We start from the raw sequence: 18510 nt of genomic DNA on the forward strand, positions 1-18510 counted from the left end.
GTTATCCAAGAAGCTCAAAGGCATGATATTTATGCAGTATTTCAAGGTGTTTGGACATTTGAGGCGCTCATGGAAAAAAATAGACAAAATCAGCTGCAAATAGTGTTGTTTTCAAAAGTTTCTCACACACCCGAAATTTGTCTTTTTTGCCATGAGCTTTTCGTATGTCAAAACTTCCCAAATTTTGCACAGGCACCACGCACTTGAGCATCTGGCACCATAAAAAAATAATCGGATGATTTTAAATTGTTTTGCGATTTAAAATGATTTTACCGTTCACACCCTGACTCATCTGGGCCTGGGTGCAGAATAGTCGCACTCGAGATAACTTGGAATTCCTATGTATTCTGGAAAATCCTTAGGGTTGTATATTAAATAAAATCATGTAGCTGGATAATGGGAGTAACGACATAGGAGACTAGTGTGGACCTTTCCACGACAGTTGGGAAGGTCATCCTGCCTGTGGTTTCCGTTTGTCGACAGCCTCGATACATGTCATTGCCATCCTCGGCTCCAGTTGTCGCTCGACGTGGATCAAATCAGACATGAGATGTTATCATTGGTATTTTTTGCTCGCCGATGGTTTGCAAATGGTGAAATGTTATCAGTAATGGACCATGGAGGACTTTTATCGGCAATTTTCTTCAAAACCACGAGTGGCGGGATTAGGGGGTCAGTGATGGCCTAATCTATGGGAGTGTTTATTTTGATCGGTGAATGAAACAATTCCTAAGATTTTTTTCCTACGGGGAACGAAGCAATTATGGGTTTCAGGTGGCATAGTACGAACACTGAAAAGACTGAGAATCAGACATATTAAACAAAATCAGGGGAAAATGAACACATTTAAGTGCCACATTGGAAGGCGGTACGCCGTTGTAATTTGTTTTTACTTTTTGGCAAGCTGGTTGTACTACAATTGGAGTACTTTGTAAAGCGCACAAGGCACGAAACAAGTCCGAAACCAAATTTAGCAGATTAGAATGGATTCATCGAGGTGGACTCGGCCTTCATTGTGGCCAAACTCAACGTAACTGCTCAGCTAGGACTAGAGATCAAGGGTTAGGTGGTGACTAAATACAAGAACTCCATGTAGAGACATGCAACTACAACCAAGTTCCCCTAGGCAAAATTAGCACAACCAACGCGTTGCCCTATTACTAGATACCATCTTTACCTCTTTATCTTTATCTTTACCTAATGATAATAAAAGGGCTATTGCTTCTTACCAACGTAATTTCGTCCGTTTTCTTTTTTGAAGGCAAAGCAAAGCTTTATAGATTAACGGCGCTCGGACATATCCCCCGAGACACAAGCAGCCACAGCGGGCGGTACATTAGAGTTCCACTCCATACAAACACTATGTCAGCACATACCGCCGATCTGGGCTAATTCATGTGCTGCAGAATTTGCAGTGCCCCTACATGGGATCACGCTACATTTCGAGAACCACATCTTGAACTGGAACTTCAGATCTTCAATGATCGCAGCATACTGTGAGGAATCAGCTATTCGGACGTTCATAGCATCAGCTAGCAACCGCGAGTCAGTTTCAAAAACGACCCGTGTGGCACCCAGCTACGTCGCAGTCGTGATTGCCGCCGCCAACGCGTTAACTTTGGCCCCAAACGCATCCAATGCTTGGTCCTGGCGCCCAGCGCGAGCAACCACCACTCGGCCATTGATATCACGAGCCACCACACCCCATCCACTAATGAACTGTCCAGGAGTGAATGCCCCATCAAGATTAAATTTGAGCATATCAGCTTCAGGTGGCCGCCATTTCCCCAAGGGCGTTCTTTGCTTCTCTGGTGCAAACACTTGTTCATACTCCATTGCAGTACTTCCGACCCGCCTTAGACCTCCGGAACCTGCAACGGCAACTGTCCTTCACGGATTTTGTTGCGCTGGTTCCACCATTGCCACCAGAAGATTATAATTAGGACCCTTTTCTTCTCGTCCAACTCCCAGAGCTGGTCTAGCATCGCATGTACACCTGTGATCTTTTCCAGCCGCATGCGTTCTTTTTCCAGTCCTAGTTCACGCCACACTTCTTTAGCCCATTTGCACTTGACGAAGAGGTGTCCACCATCCTCTTTCCCATTACCGCAAAAGAAGCAGCAAGCTTTCTCTAGCTGTACTCCTCTCGTCTCCAAGTTTAGACAAAGGGCCAGAGCTTCGTGTTTTATACGCCATACGAAGCACAGCCCCCTGGATCGGGTTTGCAATCACATTGAACCAATGGGGAATGGCAATGTGGTGCTGGTCGCCGGTGACGGGATCCCACACAACGACTCGCCTCTTCCATTTGTTGGAGATGAGCATGAGGCCATGGCAGCAGCCGAGGACAGAGCAGAGCAATCTGTGGTCGAGCTGCAAGGAGAAGCGTCCGGCGGGGACACGATCGGGGGAATCCATGGAAGGTGTGAAGGAGATGCCTTTCGGGTCGTGGGTGAAGCAGCCGATAAGGGGAGGGCTGTGTCGGTGGTGGCGGCGGAAGCGACGGACGAAGCCGGGGTCGGAGACGAGGAGGAGCCAGCGCTTGCAGACGGCGGATGCGCGGGGGAGTGAGGAAGGCTCCGGGGGGAGGCGGAGGAGGATCTCCGAGAGGAGGTCGTCGTCTTCCAGCGGCCCAGCCACCGGCAAGGGGGCACGGCGGCGGCGGCGGCTGGCCGTCATCTCGGCCTCTAGGGTTGTGGTGGACTCGAACCCTCAGGCCAGTGAACTGCGGGATGGTGACACTGGAGTGAAGCAGCCCAGTGTGGCAGCCATCAAGTGCGATGCAAGCGATGAAGCCCAACACGTTTTTCTCTGAACAAAAGGCCGAGATAATTCAATTCGGAGCCCGGCTCATCTAGAATCCCTAAAAAAAATCTACAGCCAATGGACAATAAAATAGCAGATTTTTTTTAATAAAATATCTAACTTTTTTTTGTTATCCAAGAAGCTCAAAGGCATGATATTTATGCAGTATTTCAAGGTGTTTGGACATTTGAGGCGCTCATGGAAAAAAATAGACAAAATCAGCTGCAAATAGTGTTGTTTTCAAAAGTTTCTCACACACCCGAAATTTGTCTTTTTTGCCATGAGCTTTTCGTATGTCAAAACTTCCCAAATTTTGCACAGGCACCACGCACTTGAGCATCTGGCACCATAAAAAAATAATCGGATGATTTTAAATTGTTTTGCGATTTAAAATGATTTTACCGTTCACACCCTGACTCATCTGGGCCTGGGTGCAGAATAGTCGCACTCGAGATAACTTGGAATTCCTATGTATTATGGAAAATCCTTAGGGTTGTATATTAAATAAAATCATGTAGCTGGATAATGGGAGTAACGACATAGGAGACTAGTGTGGACCTTTCCACGACAGTTGGGAAGGTCATCCTGCCTGTGGTTTCCGTTTGTCGACAGCCTCGATACATGTCATTGCCATCCTCGGCTCCAGTTGTCGCTCGACGTGGATCAAATCAGACATGAGATGTTATCATTGGTATTTTTTGCTCGCCGATGGTTTGCAAATGGTGAAATGTTATCAGTAATGGACCATGGAGGACTTTTATCGGCAATTTTCTTCAAAACCACGAGTGGCGGGATTAGGGGGTCAGTGATGGCCTAATCTATGGGAGTGTTTATTTTGATCGGTGAATGAAACAATTCCTAAGATTTTTTTCCTACGGGGAACGAAGCAATTATGGGTTTCAGGTGGCATAGTACGAACACTGAAAAGACTGAGAATCAGACATATTAAACAAAATCAGGGGAAAATGAACACATTTAAGTGCCACATTGGAAGGCGGTACGCCGTTGTAATTTGTTTTTACTTTTTGGCAAGCTGGTTGTACTACAATTGGAGTACTTTGTAAAGCGCACAAGGCACGAAACAAGTCCGAAACCAAATTTAGCAGATTAGAATGGATTCATCGAGGTGGACTCGGCCTTCATTGTGGCCAAACTCAACGTAACTGCTCAGCTAGGACTAGAGATCAAGGGTTAGGTGGTGACTAAATACAAGAACTCCATGTAGAGACATGCAACTACAACCAAGTTCCCCTAGGCAAAATTAGCACAACCAACGCGTTGCCCTATTACTAGATACCATCTTTACCTCTTTATCTTTATCTTTACCTAATGATAATAAAAGGGCTATTGCTTCTTACCAACGTAATTTCGTCCGTTTTCTTTTTTGAAGGCAAAGCAAAGCTTTATAGATTAACGGCGCTCGGACATATCCCCCGAGACACAAGCAGCCACAGCGGGCGGTACATTAGAGTTCCACTCCATACAAACACTATGTCAGCACATACCGCCGATCTGGGCTAATTCATGTGCTGCAGAATTTGCAGTGCCCCTACATGGGATCACGCTACATTTCGAGAACCACATCTTGAACTGGAACTTCAGATCTTCAATGATCGCAGCATACTGTGAGGAATCAGCTATTCGGACGTTCATAGCATCAGCTAGCAACCGCGAGTCAGTTTCAAAAACGACCCGTGTGGCACCCAGCTACGTCGCAGTCGTGATTGCCGCCGCCAACGCGTTAACTTTGGCCCCAAACGCATCCAATGCTTGGTCCTGGCGCCCAGCGCGAGCAACCACCACTCGGCCATTGATATCACGAGCCACCACACCCCATCCACTAATGAACTGTCCAGGAGTGAATGCCCCATCAAGATTAAATTTGAGCATATCAGCTTCAGGTGGCCGCCATTTCCCCAAGGGCGTTCTTTGCTTCTCTGGTGCAAACACTTGTTCATACTCCATTGCAGTACTTCCGACCCGCCTTAGACCTCCGGAACCTGCAACGGCAACTGTCCTTCACGGATTTTGTTGCGCTGGTTCCACCATTGCCACCAGAAGATTATAATTAGGACCCTTTTCTTCTCGTCCAACTCCCAGAGCTGGTCTAGCATCGCATGTACACCTGTGATCTTTTCCAGCCGCATGCGTTCTTTTTCCAGTCCTAGTTCACGCCACACTTCTTTAGCCCATTTGCACTTGACGAAGAGGTGTCCACCATCCTCTTTCCCATTACCGCAAAAGAAGCAGCAAGCTTTCTCTAGCTGTACTCCTCTCGTCTCCAAGTTTAGACAAAGGGCCAGAGCTTCGTGTTTTATACGCCATACGAAGCACAGCCCCCTGGATCGGGTTTGCAATCACATTGAACCAATGGGGAATGGCAATGTGGTGCTGGTCGCCGGTGACGGGATCCCACACAACGACTCGCCTCTTCCATTTGTTGGAGATGAGCATGAGGCCATGGCAGCAGCCGAGGACAGAGCAGAGCAATCTGTGGTCGAGCTGCAAGGAGAAGCGTCCGGCGGGGACACGATCGGGGGAATCCATGGAAGGTGTGAAGGAGATGCCTTTCGGGTCGTGGGTGAAGCAGCCGATAAGGGGAGGGCTGTGTCGGTGGTGGCGGCGGAAGCGACGGACGAAGCCGGGGTCGGAGACGAGGAGGAGCCAGCGCTTGCAGACGGCGGATGCGCGGGGGAGTGAGGAAGGCTCCGGGGGGAGGCGGAGGAGGATCTCCGAGAGGAGGTCGTCGTCTTCCAGCGGCCCAGCCACCGGCAAGGGGGCACGGCGGCGGCGGCGGCTGGCCGTCATCTCGGCCTCTAGGGTTGTGGTGGACTCGAACCCTCAGGCCAGTGAACTGCGGGATGGTGACACTGGAGTGAAGCAGCCCAGTGTGGCAGCCATCAAGTGCGATGCAAGCGATGAAGCCCAACACGTTTTTCTCTGAACAAAAGGCCGAGATAATTCAATTCGGAGCCCGGCTCATCTAGAATCCCTAAAAAAAATCTACAGCCAATGGACAATAAAATAGCAGATTTTTTTTAATAAAATATCTAACTTTTTTTTGTTATCCAAGAAGCTCAAAGGCATGATATTTATGCAGTATTTCAAGGTGTTTGGACATTTGAGGCGCTCATGGAAAAAAATAGACAAAATCAGCTGCAAATAGTGTTGTTTTCAAAAGTTTCTCACACACCCGAAATTTGTCTTTTTTGCCATGAGCTTTTCGTATGTCAAAACTTCCCAAATTTTGCACAGGCACCACGCACTTGAGCATCTGGCACCATAAAAAAATAATCGGATGATTTTAAATTGTTTTGCGATTTAAAATGATTTTACCGTTCACACCCTGACTCATCTGGGCCTGGGTGCAGAATAGTCGCACTCGAGATAACTTGGAATTCCTATGTATTATGGAAAATCCTTAGGGTTGTATATTAAATAAAATCATGTAGCTGGATAATGGGAGTAACGACATAGGAGACTAGTGTGGACCTTTCCACGACAGTTGGGAAGGTCATCCTGCCTGTGGTTTCCGTTTGTCGACAGCCTCGATACATGTCATTGCCATCCTCGGCTCCAGTTGTCGCTCGACGTGGATCAAATCAGACATGAGATGTTATCATTGGTATTTTTTGCTCGCCGATGGTTTGCAAATGGTGAAATGTTATCAGTAATGGACCATGGAGGACTTTTATCGGCAATTTTCTTCAAAACCACGAGTGGCGGGATTAGGGGGTCAGTGATGGCCTAATCTATGGGAGTGTTTATTTTGATCGGTGAATGAAACAATTCCTAAGATTTTTTTCCTACGGGGAACGAAGCAATTATGGGTTTCAGGTGGCATAGTACGAACACTGAAAAGACTGAGAATCAGACATATTAAACAAAATCAGGGGAAAATGAACACATTTAAGTGCCACATTGGAAGGCGGTACGCCGTTGTAATTTGTTTTTACTTTTTGGCAAGCTGGTTGTACTACAATTGGAGTACTTTGTAAAGCGCACAAGGCACGAAACAAGTCCGAAACCAAATTTAGCAGATTAGAATGGATTCATCGAGGTGGACTCGGCCTTCATTGTGGCCAAACTCAACGTAACTGCTCAGCTAGGACTAGAGATCAAGGGTTAGGTGGTGACTAAATACAAGAACTCCATGTAGAGACATGCAACTACAACCAAGTTCCCCTAGGCAAAATTAGCACAACCAACGCGTTGCCCTATTACTAGATACCATCTTTACCTCTTTATCTTTATCTTTACCTAATGATAATAAAAGGGCTATTGCTTCTTACCAACGTAATTTCGTCCGTTTTCTTTTTTGAAGGCAAAGCAAAGCTTTATAGATTAACGGCGCTCGGACATATCCCCCGAGACACAAGCAGCCACAGCGGGCGGTACATTAGAGTTCCACTCCATACAAACACTATGTCAGCACATACCGCCGATCTGGGCTAATTCATGTGCTGCAGAATTTGCAGTGCCCCTACATGGGATCACGCTACATTTCGAGAACCACATCTTGAACTGGAACTTCAGATCTTCAATGATCGCAGCATACTGTGAGGAATCAGCTATTCGGACGTTCATAGCATCAGCTAGCAACCGCGAGTCAGTTTCAAAAACGACCCGTGTGGCACCCAGCTACGTCGCAGTCGTGATTGCCGCCGCCAACGCGTTAACTTTGGCCCCAAACGCATCCAATGCTTGGTCCTGGCGCCCAGCGCGAGCAACCACCACTCGGCCATTGATATCACGAGCCACCACACCCCATCCACTAATGAACTGTCCAGGAGTGAATGCCCCATCAAGATTAAATTTGAGCATATCAGCTTCAGGTGGCCGCCATTTCCCCAAGGGCGTTCTTTGCTTCTCTGGTGCAAACACTTGTTCATACTCCATTGCAGTACTTCCGACCCGCCTTAGACCTCCGGAACCTGCAACGGCAACTGTCCTTCACGGATTTTGTTGCGCTGGTTCCACCATTGCCACCAGAAGATTATAATTAGGACCCTTTTCTTCTCGTCCAACTCCCAGAGCTGGTCTAGCATCGCATGTACACCTGTGATCTTTTCCAGCCGCATGCGTTCTTTTTCCAGTCCTAGTTCACGCCACACTTCTTTAGCCCATTTGCACTTGACGAAGAGGTGTCCACCATCCTCTTTCCCATTACCGCAAAAGAAGCAGCAAGCTTTCTCTAGCTGTACTCCTCTCGTCTCCAAGTTTAGACAAAGGGCCAGAGCTTCGTGTTTTATACGCCATACGAAGCACAGCCCCCTGGATCGGGTTTGCAATCACATTGAACCAATGGGGAATGGCAATGTGGTGCTGGTCGCCGGTGACGGGATCCCACACAACGACTCGCCTCTTCCATTTGTTGGAGATGAGCATGAGGCCATGGCAGCAGCCGAGGACAGAGCAGAGCAATCTGTGGTCGAGCTGCAAGGAGAAGCGTCCGGCGGGGACACGATCGGGGGAATCCATGGAAGGTGTGAAGGAGATGCCTTTCGGGTCGTGGGTGAAGCAGCCGATAAGGGGAGGGCTGTGTCGGTGGTGGCGGCGGAAGCGACGGACGAAGCCGGGGTCGGAGACGAGGAGGAGCCAGCGCTTGCAGACGGCGGATGCGCGGGGGAGTGAGGAAGGCTCCGGGGGGAGGCGGAGGAGGATCTCCGAGAGGAGGTCGTCGTCTTCCAGCGGCCCAGCCACCGGCAAGGGGGCACGGCGGCGGCGGCGGCTGGCCGTCATCTCGGCCTCTAGGGTTGTGGTGGACTCGAACCCTCAGGCCAGTGAACTGCGGGATGGTGACACTGGAGTGAAGCAGCCCAGTGTGGCAGCCATCAAGTGCGATGCAAGCGATGAAGCCCAACACGTTTTTCTCTGAACAAAAGGCCGAGATAATTCAATTCGGAGCCCGGCTCATCTAGAATCCCTAAAAAAAATCTACAGCCAATGGACAATAAAATAGCAGATTTTTTTTAATAAAATATCTAACTTTTTTTTGTTATCCAAGAAGCTCAAAGGCATGATATTTATGCAGTATTTCAAGGTGTTTGGACATTTGAGGCGCTCATGGAAAAAAATAGACAAAATCAGCTGCAAATAGTGTTGTTTTCAAAAGTTTCTCACACACCCGAAATTTGTCTTTTTTGCCATGAGCTTTTCGTATGTCAAAACTTCCCAAATTTTGCACAGGCACCACGCACTTGAGCATCTGGCACCATAAAAAAATAATCGGATGATTTTAAATTGTTTTGCGATTTAAAATGATTTTACCGTTCACACCCTGACTCATCTGGGCCTGGGTGCAGAATAGTCGCACTCGAGATAACTTGGAATTCCTATGTATTCTGGAAAATCCTTAGGGTTGTATATTAAATAAAATCATGTAGCTGGATAATGGGAGTAACGACATAGGAGACTAGTGTGGACCTTTCCACGACAGTTGGGAAGGTCATCCTGCCTGTGGTTTCCGTTTGTCGACAGCCTCGATACATGTCATTGCCATCCTCGGCTCCAGTTGTCGCTCGACGTGGATCAAATCAGACATGAGATGTTATCATTGGTATTTTTTGCTCGCCGATGGTTTGCAAATGGTGAAATGTTATCAGTAATGGACCATGGAGGACTTTTATCGGCAATTTTCTTCAAAACCACGAGTGGCGGGATTAGGGGGTCAGTGATGGCCTAATCTATGGGAGTGTTTATTTTGATCGGTGAATGAAACAATTCCTAAGATTTTTTTCCTACGGGGAACGAAGCAATTATGGGTTTCAGGTGGCATAGTACGAACACTGAAAAGACTGAGAATCAGACATATTAAACAAAATCAGGGGAAAATGAACACATTTAAGTGCCACATTGGAAGGCGGTACGCCGTTGTAATTTGTTTTTACTTTTTGGCAAGCTGGTTGTACTACAATTGGAGTACTTTGTAAAGCGCACAAGGCACGAAACAAGTCCGAAACCAAATTTAGCAGATTAGAATGGATTCATCGAGGTGGACTCGGCCTTCATTGTGGCCAAACTCAACGTAACTGCTCAGCTAGGACTAGAGATCAAGGGTTAGGTGGTGACTAAATACAAGAACTCCATGTAGAGACATGCAACTACAACCAAGTTCCCCTAGGCAAAATTAGCACAACCAACGCGTTGCCCTATTACTAGATACCATCTTTACCTCTTTATCTTTATCTTTACCTAATGATAATAAAAGGGCTATTGCTTCTTACCAACGTAATTTCGTCCGTTTTCTTTTTTGAAGGCAAAGCAAAGCTTTATAGATTAACGGCGCTCGGACATATCCCCCGAGACACAAGCAGCCACAGCGGGCGGTACATTAGAGTTCCACTCCATACAAACACTATGTCAGCACATACCGCCGATCTGGGCTAATTCATGTGCTGCAGAATTTGCAGTGCCCCTACATGGGATCACGCTACATTTCGAGAACCACATCTTGAACTGGAACTTCAGATCTTCAATGATCGCAGCATACTGTGAGGAATCAGCTATTCGGACGTTCATAGCATCAGCTAGCAACCGCGAGTCAGTTTCAAAAACGACCCGTGTGGCACCCAGCTACGTCGCAGTCGTGATTGCCGCCGCCAACGCGTTAACTTTGGCCCCAAACGCATCCAATGCTTGGTCCTGGCGCCCAGCGCGAGCAACCACCACTCGGCCATTGATATCACGAGCCACCACACCCCATCCACTAATGAACTGTCCAGGAGTGAATGCCCCATCAAGATTAAATTTGAGCATATCAGCTTCAGGTGGCCGCCATTTCCCCAAGGGCGTTCTTTGCTTCTCTGGTGCAAACACTTGTTCATACTCCATTGCAGTACTTCCGACCCGCCTTAGACCTCCGGAACCTGCAACGGCAACTGTCCTTCACGGATTTTGTTGCGCTGGTTCCACCATTGCCACCAGAAGATTATAATTAGGACCCTTTTCTTCTCGTCCAACTCCCAGAGCTGGTCTAGCATCGCATGTACACCTGTGATCTTTTCCAGCCGCATGCGTTCTTTTTCCAGTCCTAGTTCACGCCACACTTCTTTAGCCCATTTGCACTTGACGAAGAGGTGTCCACCATCCTCTTTCCCATTACCGCAAAAGAAGCAGCAAGCTTTCTCTAGCTGTACTCCTCTCGTCTCCAAGTTTAGACAAAGGGCCAGAGCTTCGTGTTTTATACGCCATACGAAGCACAGCCCCCTGGATCGGGTTTGCAATCACATTGAACCAATGGGGAATGGCAATGTGGTGCTGGTCGCCGGTGACGGGATCCCACACAACGACTCGCCTCTTCCATTTGTTGGAGATGAGCATGAGGCCATGGCAGCAGCCGAGGATAGAGCAGAGCAATCTGTGGTCGAGCTGCAAGGAGAAGCGTCCGGCGGGGACACGATCGGGGGAATCCATGGAAGGTGTGAAGGAGATGCCTTTCGGGTCGTGGGTGAAGCAGCCGATAAGGGGAGGGCTGTGTCGGTGGTGGCGGCGGAAGCGACGGACGAAGCCGGGGTCGGAGACGAGGAGGAGCCAGCGCTTGCAGACGGCGGATGCGCGGGGGAGTGAGGAAGGCTCCGGGGGGAGGCGGAGGAGGATCTCCGAGAGGAGGTCGTCGTCTTCCAGCGGCCCAGCCACCGGCAAGGGGGCACGGCGGCGGCGGCGGCTGGCCGTCATCTCGGCCTCTAGGGTTGTGGTGGACTCGAACCCTCAGGCCAGTGAACTGCGGGATGGTGACACTGGAGTGAAGCAGCCCAGTGTGGCAGCCATCAAGTGCGATGCAAGCGATGAAGCCCAACACGTTTTTCTCTGAACAAAAGGCCGAGATAATTCAATTCGGAGCCCGGCTCATCTAGAATCCCTAAAAAAAATCTACAGCCAATGGACAATAAAATAGCAGATTTTTTTTAATAAAATATCTAACTTTTTTTTGTTATCCAAGAAGCTCAAAGGCATGATATTTATGCAGTATTTCAAGGTGTTTGGACATTTGAGGCGCTCATGGAAAAAAATAGACAAAATCAGCTGCAAATAGTGTTGTTTTCAAAAGTTTCTCACACACCCGAAATTTGTCTTTTTTGCCATGAGCTTTTCGAATGTCAAAACTTCCCAAATTTTGCACAGGCACCACGCACTTGAGCATCTGGCACCATAAAAAAATAATCGGATGATTTTAAATTGTTTTGCGATTTAAAATGATTTTACCGTTCACACCCTGACTCATCTGGGCCTGGGTGCAGAATAGTCGCACTCGAGATAACTTGGAATTCCTATGTATTCTGGAAAATCCTTAGGGTTGTATATTAAATAAAATCATGTAGCTGGATAATGGGAGTAACGACATAGGAGACTAGTGTGGACCTTTCCACGACAGTTGGGAAGGTCATCCTGCCTGTGGTTTCCGTTTGTCGACAGCCTCGATACATGTCATTGCCATCCTCGGCTCCAGTTGTCGCTCGACGTGGATCAAATCAGACATGAGATGTTATCATTGGTATTTTTTGCTCGCCGATGGTTTGCAAATGGTGAAATGTTATCAGTAATGGACCATGGAGGACTTTTATCGGCAATTTTCTTCAAAACCACGAGTGGCGGGATTAGGGGGTCAGTGATGGCCTAATCTATGGGAGTGTTTATTTTGATCGGTGAATGAAACAATTCCTAAGATTTTTTTCCTACGGGGAACGAAGCAATTATGGGTTTCAGGTGGCATAGTACGAACACTGAAAAGACTGAGAATCAGACATATTAAACAAAATCAGGGGAAAATGAACACATTTAAGTGCCACATTGGAAGGCGGTACGCCGTTGTAATTTGTTTTTACTTTTTGGCAAGCTGGTTGTACTACAATTGGAGTACTTTGTAAAGCGCACAAGGCACGAAACAAGTCCGAAACCAAATTTAGCAGATTAGAATGGATTCATCGAGGTGGACTCGGCCTTCATTGTGGCCAAACTCAACGTAACTGCTCAGCTAGGACTAGAGATCAAGGGTTAGGTGGTGACTAAATACAAGAACTCCATGTAGAGACATGCAACTACAACCAAGTTCCCCTAGGCAAAATTAGCACAACCAACGCGTTGCCCTATTACTAGGTACCATCTTTACCTCTTTATCTTTATCTTTACCTAATGATAATAAAAGGGCTATTGCTTCTTACCAACGTAATTTCGTCCGTTTTCTTTTTTGAAGGCAAAGCAAAGCTTTATAGATTAACGGCGCTCGGACATATCCCCCGAGACACAAGCAGCCACAGCGGGCGGTACATTAGAGTTCCACTCCATACAAACACTATGTCAGCACATACCGCCGATCTGGGCTAATTCATGTGCTGCAGAATTTGCAGTGCCCCTACATGGGATCACGCTACATTTCGAGAACCACATCTTGAACTGGAACTTCAGATCTTCAATGATCGCAGCATACTGTGAGGAATCAGCTATTCGGACGTTCATAGCATCAGCTAGCAACCGCGAGTCAGTTTCAAAAACGACCCGTGTGGCACCCAGCTACGTCGCAGTCGTGATTGCCGCCGCCAACGCGTTAACTTTGGCCCCAAACGCATCCAATGCTTGGTCCTGGCGCCCAGCGCGAGCAACCACCACTCGGCCATTGATATCACGAGCCACCACACCCCATCCACTAATGAACTGTCCAGGAGTGAATGCCCCATCAAGATTAAATTTGAGCATATCAGCTTCAGGTGGCCGCCATTTCCCCAAGGGCGTTCTTTGCTTCTCTGGTGCAAACACTTGTTCATACTCCATTGCAGTACTTCCGACCCGCCTTAGACCTCCGGAACCTGCAACGGCAACTGTCCTTCACGGATTTTGTTGCGCTGGTTCCACCATTGCCACCAGAAGATTATAATTAGGACCCTTTTCTTCTCGTCCAACTCCCAGAGCTGGTCTAGCATCGCATGTACACCTGTGATCTTTTCCAGCCGCATGCGTTCTTTTTCCAGTCCTAGTTCACGCCACACTTCTTTAGCCCATTTGCACTTGACGAAGAGGTGTCCACCATCCTCTTTCCCATTACCGCAAAAGAAGCAGCAAGCTTTCTCTAGCTGTACTCCTCTCGTCTCCAAGTTTAGACAAAGGGCCAGAGCTTCGTGTTTTATACGCCATACGAACATTTGTAGCTTAGGCGGACATGGGAGTTTCCAAATGCATTTCCACGACTGATCAGCAGTTCGCTCTAGCTGTCCGGCTCCACTGGAGCTCGATCCTGGCGATCCATTCCCAACTTGCTTGCTTAGCTCAACTTGTAGTTTGTATGCACTCTTCACAGAATGATTTCCCTTGCTATCATAATGCCGTGCTATGAAGTCGTCCACCCCATCCCGTAGAGGGATCTGTAATATCCGTTGGGTGTCTTCAGCACAAAAGGTGTCCTTCACCAGCTGCTCATCCCAACATCCAGTTACAGGGCAAATGAGATTAGACACTTGCGTTAGCAGACTAGCACCTCTAGGGGGTGATAACCCGCCGTGACCAGAATCTTGGTATCCAGGGGTCAGTCCAGATATTCACCTGCGATCCAGTCCCAATTCTCCAGATATACCCTTCCTTGATTAGCTATAGACCATGGAGGATGCTTCGCCACGAGTACGAGATACCATCATGTGCCTGAGCCTCAAGAACACTGCAGTGCGGAAAATATCGCGCCTCCAGCACCCTTGCGCACAGGCTGGACTGATTTTGGAGGATTCTCCATCCTTGTCTGGACAACATGGTGATGTTGAACATATGCATGTCCCGAAACCCTAGTCCTCCCATTGCCTTGGGCAGTGTTAGCTTTTCCCAATTTATCTAATGCAGCGCATTTTGCTTATCTTGTTGGCTCCACCAGAACGTTCCCAAGAGAGAGTTCAGCTCCCCACAGAAGGTTTTTGTTAGATCGAAGCAAGACATAGCAAAGGTAGGACCCCGAGATAGAGCCAATTGGGCGTATTTCAGGCATGGCGACTCAGGGGGCGACTCAGGGGGTCTCCGCCGCCCGTGCCCGATCTCCTGACCTCGGCTTGCGGCGGCGATTCGGGGGCCGCTTCTGGGCGTTAGCGGACAAGGACGAGGACGAATCAGATGGCGAGAAGGAAGCGTCTTCGCCGGAGTTTCTTCCATCGCCGACGCCTTCTGACTTGATTTGCGAGTTTTTCCTTTCAGGTTACGATGAGGACGAGGTGGCATCGACTGTTGACAAGGTGCTACCCCTCGATGATCCGGCAAGGATCGGTCTACAGGCAGGGTAGAAGAACGAGATGGTCGGGCGAGTCGTTCACCGGCGAACGGCGGCGACGGTGATCAGGCCATGGAAGGGACTGTTACCTAAGGTGCGTCTCCCTACTCTTACTCTCGGTGACTTTGTGGGATCTTGGAAGGTCGTCGAAGGTCGCCGAAAAAAGAAACGGCAGACGGCGGCGCCAGCGCCGATGATGGATCTCGGCCAGATCCAGGCGGACAGGGAGTCTCGTTTGAAATATCTACTGGGCCAAGTTGGGCCTGATTCGAGAGAGGTGGTTTTGGGCGCAACAGAACTAGGGCAAGTGGCCCAGGTAGTGTCCCAACCCATCGAGGGCATCAGTTTGACGCATGCTGTACGCGATTTTGGCCTGCGAGCGGGGCTGAGTTACGTACGACGCGGCGCTAGGGATCCTGTGATCGCTAAACCTGGGTTCCCGAAGCTGGGATCAGGACGAGCGGCGCGTGTGTCTCCGCCCGGTGCGATCCCTCCTGCTCTCGACACGGTAGCCATGACAGGCCGGGGGCGGGCCGCCGCCTGCGCAGAGGACGGATCCGCTGCCGCCGCAAGATGCGTGATACGTCTTCAACGTATTTATAATTTATGAAGTATTCATGCTATTATATTATCTATTTTGGATATTTATGGGCTTTACTAAACACTTTTATATTATTTTTGGGACTAACCTATTAACCGGAGGCCCAGCCCAAATTGCTGTTTTCTTGTCTATTTCAGTGTTTCGAAGAAAAGAAATATCAAACGGAGTCCAAACGGAATGAAACCTTCGGGAGAGTTATTTTTGGAACGGAAGCAATCCAGGAGACTTGGAGTAGACGTCAGGGAAGCTTCGAGGAAGCCACGAGGCAGGGAGGCGCGCCCTACCCCTGGGCGCGCCCCCACCCTCATGGGCCCCTCGTGGCTCCCCTGACCTATTTCTTTCGCCTATATATGTCCATATACCCTAAAAACATCGAGGAACAGAATGGATCAGGATTTTCCGACGCCGCAAGCCTCTGTAGCCACCAAAAAACCAATCGGGAACCTGTTCCTGTTGGGGATCGTTGCAGAATTTTAAAATTTTCTACGCATCACCAAGATCCATCTATGGAGTTTACTAGCAACGAGGGGAAAGGAGTGCATCTACGTACCCTTGTAGATCGCGAGCGGAAGCGTTCAAGTGAACGGGGTTGATGGAGTCGTACCCGTCGTGATCCAAATCACCGATAACCGAGCGCCGAACGGACAGCACCTCCGCATTCAACACACGTATGGAGCAGCGACGTATCCCCCTTCTTGATCCAACAAGGGGGAAGGAGAGGTTGATGGAGATCCAGCAGCACGACGGTGTGGTGGTGGAAGTAGCGAGGATCCGGGCAGGGCTTCGCCAAGCGCAAGCGGGAGAGAGAGGTGTGACAGGAGGGAGAGGGAGGCGCCAGGGGCTAGGGTACCATAGCCCTCCCTCCCCCCTTTATATAGGCCCCCTGGGGGGGCGCCGGCCCTGGGATCCCATCTATGGGGGGGGCGGCCAAGGGGGGAAACTTCCCCCCCAAGTCAGGTGGGGCGCCCCCCACCCCTAGGGTTTCCAACCCTAGGCGCAGGGGGAGGCCCATGGGGGGCGCACCAGCCCACTAGGGGCTGGTTCCCCTCCCACTTCAGCCCATGGGGCCCTCCGGGATAGGTGGCCCCACCCGGTGGACCCCCGGGACCCTTCCGGTGGTCCCGGTACAATACCGATAACCCCCGAAACTTTCCCGGTGGCCGAAACTGGACTTCCTATATATAATTCTTCACCTCTGGACCATTCCTGAACTCCTCGTGACGTCCGGGATCTCATCCAGGACTCCGAACAACTTTCGGGTTTCCGCATACTAATATCTCTACAACCCTAGCGTCATCGAACCTTGAGTGTGTAGACCCTACGGGTTCGGGAGACATGCAGACATGACCGAGACGCCTCTCCGGTCAATAACCAACAGCGGGATCTGGATACCCATGTCGGCTCCCACATGTTCCACGATGATCTCATCGGATGAACCACGATGTCGAGGATTCAATCAATCCCGTATACAATTCCCTTTGTCAATCGGTACGTTACTTGCCCGAGATTCGATCGTCGGTATCCCAATACCTCGTTCAATCTCGTTACCGGCAAGTCACTTTACTCGTACCGTAATGCATGATCCCGCGGCTAACTCCTTAGTCACATTGAGCTCATTATGATGATGCATTTCCGAGTGGGCCCAAAGATACCTCTCCGTCATACGGAGTGACAAATCCCAGTCTCGATCCGTGCCAACTCAACAGACACTTTCGGAGATACCCGTAGTGTACCTTTATAGTCACCTAGTTACGTTGTGACGTTTGGTACACCCAAAGCACTCCTACGGTATCCGGGAGTTGCACGATCTCATGGTCTAAGGAAATGATACTTGACATTGGAAAATCTCTAGCAAACGAACTACACGATCTTTTGTGCTATGCTTAGGATTGGGTCTTGTCCATCACATCATTCTCCTAATGATGTGATCCCGTTATCAATGACAACCAATGTCCATAGTCAGGAAACCATGACTATCTGTTGATCAACGAGCTAGTCAACTAGAGGCTTACTAGGGACACGTTGTGGTCTATGTATTCACACATGTATTACGATTTCCGGATAACACAATTATAGCATGAACAATAGACAATTATCATGAACAAGGAAATATAATAATAACCATTTATTATTGCCTCTAGGGCATATTTCCAACAGTCTCCCACTTGCACTAGAGTCAATAATCTAGTTACATTGTGATGAATCGAACACCCATAGAGTTCTGGTGTTGATCATGTTTTGCTTTAGGGAGAGGTTTAGTCAACGGATCTGCTACATTCAGGTCCGTATGTACTTTACAAATATCTATGTCTCCATTTTGAACACTTTCACGAATGGAGTTGAAGCGACGCTTGATATGCCTGGTCTTTCTGTGAAACCTGGGCTCCTTGGCAAGGGCAATAGCTCCGGTGTTGTCACAGAAGAGAGTCATCGGGCCCGACGCATTGGGAATCACCCCTAGGTCGGTAATGAACTCCTTCATCCAGATTGCTTCTTGCGCTGCCTCTGAGGCTGCCATGTACTCCGCTTCACATGTAGATCCCGCCACGACGCTTTGCTTGCAACTGCACTAGCTTACTGCCCCTCCATTCAAAATATACACGTATCCGGTTTGTGACTTCGAGTCATCCAGATCTGTGTCGAAGCTAGCGTCGACGTAACCCTTTACGACGAGCTCTTCGTCACCTCCATAAACGAGAAACATATCCTTAGTCCTCTTCAGGTACTTCAGGATATTCTTGACCGCTGTCCAGCGTTCCATGCCGGGATTACTTTGGTACCTTCCTACCAAACTTACGGCAAGGTTTACATCAGGTCTGGTACACAGCATGGCATACATAATAGACCCTATGGCCGAGGCATAGGT

The 18510-nt window shown here is 48.9% G+C and overlaps 4 protein-coding genes across 4 annotated transcripts; all 4 read right to left on the minus strand.

Moving 5' to 3' along the window:
- Positions 1-2103: 2103 nt before the first annotated feature.
- LOC141025759 (putative F-box/kelch-repeat protein At3g17540) lies at positions 2104-2679 on the minus strand. Its single transcript, XM_073501678.1, has one exon. The coding sequence runs from the start codon at positions 2677-2679 to the stop codon at positions 2104-2106; it is 576 nt and encodes a 191-aa protein (XP_073357779.1).
- Positions 2680-5037: 2358 nt separating this feature from the next.
- On the minus strand, positions 5038-5613 carry LOC141025760 (putative F-box/kelch-repeat protein At3g17540). Its single transcript, XM_073501679.1, has one exon. The coding sequence runs from the start codon at positions 5611-5613 to the stop codon at positions 5038-5040; it is 576 nt and encodes a 191-aa protein (XP_073357780.1).
- A 2358-nt stretch (positions 5614-7971) lies between these two features.
- Positions 7972-8547, minus strand: LOC141025761 (putative F-box/kelch-repeat protein At3g17540). Its single transcript, XM_073501680.1, has one exon. It carries the CDS (start codon positions 8545-8547, stop codon positions 7972-7974), a length of 576 nt encoding a protein of 191 aa, XP_073357781.1.
- A 2358-nt stretch (positions 8548-10905) lies between these two features.
- On the minus strand, positions 10906-11481 carry LOC141025762 (putative F-box/kelch-repeat protein At3g17540). The gene has a single exon (XM_073501681.1). The coding sequence runs from the start codon at positions 11479-11481 to the stop codon at positions 10906-10908; it is 576 nt and encodes a 191-aa protein (XP_073357782.1).
- Positions 11482-18510: the final 7029 nt, after the last annotated feature.

The sequence above is a fragment of the Aegilops tauschii genome, chromosome 6 (assembly GCF_002575655.3).
Source record: "Aegilops tauschii subsp. strangulata cultivar AL8/78 chromosome 6, Aet v6.0, whole genome shotgun sequence".
In the NCBI taxonomy this organism is placed as follows: domain Eukaryota; kingdom Viridiplantae; phylum Streptophyta; class Magnoliopsida; order Poales; family Poaceae; genus Aegilops; species Aegilops tauschii.